Below are 6,000 nucleotides of genomic sequence, written 5' to 3' on the forward strand. Positions count from 1 at the left end.
CCAACAACCTCTGTGTGTTTTTGAGCATAAAAAGGAAAATTCTCAGATGGATTCACTGTTGAACTCAAGCAGGGTGTACGCTGCCTGCTGGGGCCCACGGCAAATTAACCCTCAGCACTAAGACCCCCAAACGTACCCACCACAGTAAACAGCATGTTGTCCAGGAGCAGAGCGACGAATACCACCACCAGCACCAGCTGCCGGGATGCTCTCCCCTCCTTCAGCAACCGCTGGGGAGCATCCAGAACAGTCCGGAGCATGGCGATGGCCGGGCTGGGGCAGTCTTCCCCTGCGGGCTCTTAGGAAAGGTCCTGTGACAGCTACAGGTCTCCTGCAGCCTTTATGGAAGAGGGGAGGGAGTCCGCCCAGATGAATGAAACTCACTATTAAAACGAAAAGTGCAAAGGGTTGCAAGTAGTAGGATGATATTTGGAAACATCTCCATGTCTGTATCACTGTTCACTTCTTATAAATCTCAATAACTCTACCTGGTTCGCAGAATGCCTTCCTGGTAAGCATTGCTTACTAGCTATTTATGTGTGGATTTATATCTAGCCATTAATTTCCCTTGAATTTAATGGCTAGATATAAATCCAGATAAAAATAGATGCTCTACAGATCACTTAACCTTGTGTTTTTCAAACATCCGACATTTATTTGCCTATCACTTTGATAGTTTATGTCATATCTGAGGACTACGTGTACTATCATTTACTTCATCTTTTCCTCTAAATCTACTCTTTTAAAATATTGAGATACTGCCAGGTATGGTGGCATGTGGCTGGAGTCTCAGTTACTTGGGAGGCTGAGGTGGGAGGATATCTTGAGCCCAGGAGCTTGAGTCCAGCCTGGACAACATAGCAAGACCCCTAACTCTCAAAAAAATTTTAAAACCAACATAGATATTGATATCATGTTTCAAAAAGTTATTTTATGTGGCATGCAAAAAAAGTATGGTCTATGTTCTAGGTGCTACCCCAAAATATTTCATGTGGCACAGTGTCACTTGGGCTGCCCACTGAGAAACACTGGTGTAGACCAACCTTCATCTCATAGACAAGAAACCTGAGCCTCTAGAGATTAGGAGATTTGTTTGGGGTTGCACAATTAGTGTCAAACTGGGATGAAACCCCAAGCTTTTCAACTTGCAAGCTTATCCTCTACCATGTTCCCTTGCTCCGTGGTTCTAGAAGCATGCTCATTCTTTTGTTTGAGCTACAAACCCCTGATCAGAAAGATGCCTTCATCTGTGAAAATAAAATATTGACTTTCATGATTAGTTTTCTATTTAGGATTTCATATCATTAGTCAGCATTAAGTCACAGTACCTTGTTAAGCTTCAAGTAATAAGAGTTTCTGGGGTGAATTTCATTTTCTTTGACGTGGCTTCTGTTGTGGTATCAACAGCATCAGTCATTTAAATTTTAAAGTAGATTACCGTCATGAAATCTATCGGGCCCTAAAAATTGTATACTCTTTGACTTAGTAACTCTACTTCAAGGAACCCATCCTAAAAAAAAAAAAGGTCAGAGATGCAGCCAGAGACTTATACTCAAAATGATCAATTGCAGAATTATTTTTCTTAGTGAAAAAAGTCAAACATGTTAATGGTGGATTATTAAGCAGCTCTTAAAAATTATATTTTCAAATAATTTTAATGATATAGAAAATGCTATTACTATAATGTTAAGTAAAAAAGGGAAATTAAACTGTATTTTCAGCTTTATCTCAATTGTCTAAATGTAAATATATGGGTACATTTTTGAAAGAGTAGAGAGATACTCAAGTACCAGTTATTTACAATCAATGACTTCAGTTATCTTCTGTGTATTTCTAAATATTCAATAATGAGCTACTTTTGTAATTAAAGAAGTAAATAATTTTAAATGATGATCGCTGAAATTCAATAGTCAGCCTCAGGTGTTGGGAGTATCCCAAACACTGAGCTACTGTGTTGTAAGCCCAGGGCTAGAAGAACCCTCTCACTACTACAGATTAATGTGACCAAAGTCCTAAGTGAACCAAATTCTCAGTTAAGTTTTAACCAGTAAATGCGTGCAATTACTTAAGATCCTTCATTTTTCTGTATAAATGAGGTATTTCTGAATACAAATTGACTTAGGATATGTATGGATAAGAATAAAAGACAAGCCATGGAAAATTAAAAAACATAGTGAATGAAGTAAGTACTACAAAGAGAGAGAAACACACACACCAAACTCCCAAAACAAAAACAAACAAAACCAGGAATTTGCCAACAAATCAATAGTAAACTTTACTCAACAGTCGAAATCCTCTGACAGAGACACAAATCACAAGGAAAGATTAAATTTGTCCGGAGAGAGAAAAATCTTACCTTGGAGCCCATCTTGGTGTGAGGCACTCAGTGAGGTATTGGCAGCTGTTAGCAAGACAGCAGGGACACTGTTCTCTGAACGTGGATGTGCTGATGGATTTATTGCCTCCTGTTATCTGAGGATGCTGTGTATGTGTGCGTGTGTGTGCCTTTGTCCACAAAGATTTAATTGCAACCTCCAACAGCGTTCATTCAGACCCTTAGCTCCCTGCGTCAAAGGCAGGAAGGCAGGGCTGGAGAGGATAAAGAGAGGGCAGATATTATCCTAAGCAAAGAGGCACTGGACTGCACTGTTTTGCATCTGTGCTTTTATCTATCATCGAAGTCTTTAACTCTTGCCTGGGTCTGAATACAAACTGCAAGCCAAGATGGAACCAGCGTGCAGTTCCTGTTCCTTGCTACCTAGTCAAAGTGGCTCCACGTACCCCAATTAGCTTCCTGGAAAGAAACAATGCATGTTGTTCTCAAGCCATAAAAACCCAACATCTATGGCCTCTGTAAAGGCTTAGATTGTGCACTGTGTCTTCACATCTCAATACTGGCTCAGTGCCTGATACATGGTAGCATCCAATAAATATTTCTTGCATGGACGACTGGATGGTTAACTACAGGAGAAAGTGCAGTTCACTGTGGGATCTTGAGAGGCTCTAATGATCTATATTATTCTGACATTAAACCATTGGTGGCTCAAAGAACATAAACAATTTACGAGAAAGCAAATACACTTCATGAGCAAGAGCAGCGCAGAGGTTTCCTATTTGTGGAACTGGTGGGCCCCTCCTAATTGTGGGAATTAACTAGGGAACTTTTGATTTAACGCTTAAAAAAAAAGAAAATAGTTTTTAAATTTTTTATTTTTTTATTTTTGAGACAGATTCTCTCTCTGTCACCCAGGCTAGAGTGCAGTGGAATGATCTTGGCTCACTGCAACCTCCACCACCTGGATTCAAGCAATCCTCTAATCTCAGCCTCCTGAGTAGCTGGGATTACAGGTGCATGCCACCATGCTCAGCTAATTTTTGTATTTTTAGTAGAGACAGGGTTTCACCATGTTGGCCAGGCTGGTCTCGAACTCTTGACCTCAAGTGATCCTCATGCCTTGGCCTCTCAAAGTGCTGTAATTACAGACGTGAGCCACAGCGCCCGGCCTAGATGGAAAGAGTTTTAAAATGTAAACCTAGAGCGAGAAATAGGGATAGGAAACAAAGACATCAACAGTGTATTCATTGCTATAGTTTGCTGCTGTAACAAATTACTACAATCTGGTGGCTTAAAACAACACGTATTTAGTATCTTGCAGTTCTGGAGGTCAGAAGTCCAAAATACGTCATACCGGGTTAAAATGAAGGTGTCGGCAGGGCTGCATTCCTTCTGGAGATTCTGGGGGAGGGTTGTTTCCTTGCCTTTTCCAGTTTCCAGAGGTCTCCTGCGTTTCTTGGCTCCTGGCCACTTTTACCCTCAAAGCTAGTAGCAGTGCATATTCAACTCTCCCTCTGACTCTGAGCCTTCTGCCTCCCTCTTTCACTTGTAAGGACTCACGGGATGACCCTGGGCCCACCCAGATATTCCAAGATCACCTCTCCATCTCAAGATCCTTAGTCATATCTGCAAAGTCCCTTTTACCATGTAAGGCAACATACTCACAGGTTCCAGGATTAGGAGGTGGACATCTCTGGGGTGCCACTGTCCACTCCCTGCAGGGAGCATGACACACTGCCCACCACTTACATGCAGGGCCTGTGGCCTGAACCTCTAGGGAATAAGGGGGTTAGGGCCAAAAGATGGAGGAGCTGTATTAATAAAGATAATTGCAAGACTCTGGGCATAAGGCAGCATCCTTTTTGGAGTCCAGGTGACAATTCTGCCACCATGCCGTCTACCCTAAGTACAGTGTTAGAACTCTGAGGGTTGACAGCCTCCGGCATAGCATAGCTGTGTCCAATAGAGGGCGATAGAGGCAGAGGGCTTGGGTAGAGCAGCCTCACAGGGATGTTCCGAGACACCACCTAACTGGGGATGCCCCCAAAAATTGGGAAATCATGATTTTGGGAAACTGAGGGCCTGGGAAAGCAGGTATAGACTAAGAATCATCATATGTTGGCCAATAATAAGAATAACAGCAACAATAACAGTAGCTATCATTTATGGATTACCTACTATTTGGGCATGTTTATAACACATACTCATATATTATATGGATAATACGTATTAGTTCAAATAGATATATTTTTTCAGTTTACTGAAACCATGCTAGTGTTCACAGGCTGGCCAAGTCTGGGGTCTCCTCACAAATGCCCATCACTATTAATAATCAAATTGTTGTCCATTGAAAATGAATGAGCACTCATCTTCCTCCCTTCAATCATAGAATTAAAAAAAAAGCTGTGAGGATGGTGGAATGGAAATTCACATACACCATTAGTAGCTAGGCAAATACCATTCTTTTAGAAAGAAATGCGGCTTTCTATCTTTTGTCTTTTAAGTTATAAAATGCATGTTGCTTTTGACCCAGTAATTTCACTTCTTAGGAATCTATCTAAAAAGGTATGCTAAAATATGGGGGAAGGGAGGGAAATCATAGGTACAAAATTTTTATCACAGGATTTAGAGAAAAACTAGAAACATCTCAAATGTCCAACTGTAGAAATTATTTAAGTGCATGACCTTGAAGGACTGTCATGTTGCCCTTAAAACAGATTTAAAAAAGGTTATAATGAAGACTATATATCAAGCTGGAAAAAATTTTATATATAAAAATAAATCTATAATTTATATTTATAGATTACACATATAACATGTAATTTATATTCTATAATATGTTATACATAATATATGTAATTTATATTATATGTATATACACACAGATATTATGACAGAAAGTAAAAAGGTAGAATATAAAACTTTATGTAAATTGGGGCTGGGCGTGGTGGCTCATGCCTGTAATCCCACCACTTTGGGAGGCTGAGTCAGGTGGATTACATGAGGTCAGGAGTTCAAGACCAGCCTGGCCAACATGACAAAACCTTGTCTCTACTAAAAATACAAAAGTTAGCCAGGCGTGGTGCTGCACACCTGTAGTCCCAACTACTTGAGGGGCTGAGGCACAAGAATCATTTGAACCCGGAGGCAGAGGTTGCAGTAAGCCAAGATCGCGCCACTGCACTCCAGCCTGGGCGATAGAGTGAGACTCTGTCTCAAAAAACAAACAAACAAAAAAACCTTTATGTAAATTCAGGGTAGCATTATGCACAATAGGTAAAAGGTGAAAGAAACCTGCATGTCCGTCAATGGATGAATAAAGGAAATTATGACCCACGCTGTAACATGGATGAATCTTGAGGGCATTATGCTAAGTGAAATAAGCCAGTCACCACAGGACAAATACTATGTAATTCCATTTATATGACGTAAGTATAACAGTCAATTTCATAGAAATAGAAAATACGATGGTGGTTTCCAGGGTCCGAGGGAAGAGAGAAATGGGAAGTGATTGTTTAATGGGTGCAGAGTTTCAGTTTTGCAAGATGAAAACTTCTGGAGACTGGTCAGTTGCACAATAATGTGGGTATACTTAACACGACTGAGCCATACACTTAAAAATGGTTAAAATGGTAAATTTTATGTCATGTATATTTTGCCACAAT

At 40.4% G+C, this 6,000-nt stretch overlaps 1 protein-coding gene across 4 annotated transcripts in view; it reads right to left on the bottom strand.

Annotated features, from left to right (window-relative positions):
• SLC18A1 (solute carrier family 18 member A1) overlaps positions 1 to 2,430 on the bottom strand; it is a 38,327-nt gene extending 35,897 nt beyond the window's left edge. For 3 of the 4 annotated variants that reach the window (XM_054498847.2, XM_054498848.2, XM_054498846.2), the window contains exons 1-3: positions 2,357 to 2,430; positions 1,044 to 1,247; positions 137 to 383 (exon numbers count right to left, since the gene is read on the bottom strand). In XM_054498847.2, the coding sequence (XP_054354822.1) occupies positions 137 to 260 (124 nt within the window). In that variant the 5' untranslated portion in view covers positions 261 to 383; positions 1,044 to 1,247; positions 2,357 to 2,430. The remainder of the gene's footprint in view (positions 1 to 136; positions 384 to 1,043; positions 1,248 to 2,356) is intronic. The other variant, XM_054498845.2, reaches the window with a different exon arrangement.
• Between the last annotated feature and the right edge of the window lie 3,570 nt (positions 2,431 to 6,000).

This window comes from Pongo pygmaeus, chromosome 7 (assembly GCF_028885625.2).
Source record: "Pongo pygmaeus isolate AG05252 chromosome 7, NHGRI_mPonPyg2-v2.0_pri, whole genome shotgun sequence".
In the NCBI taxonomy this organism is placed as follows: domain Eukaryota; kingdom Metazoa; phylum Chordata; class Mammalia; order Primates; family Hominidae; genus Pongo; species Pongo pygmaeus.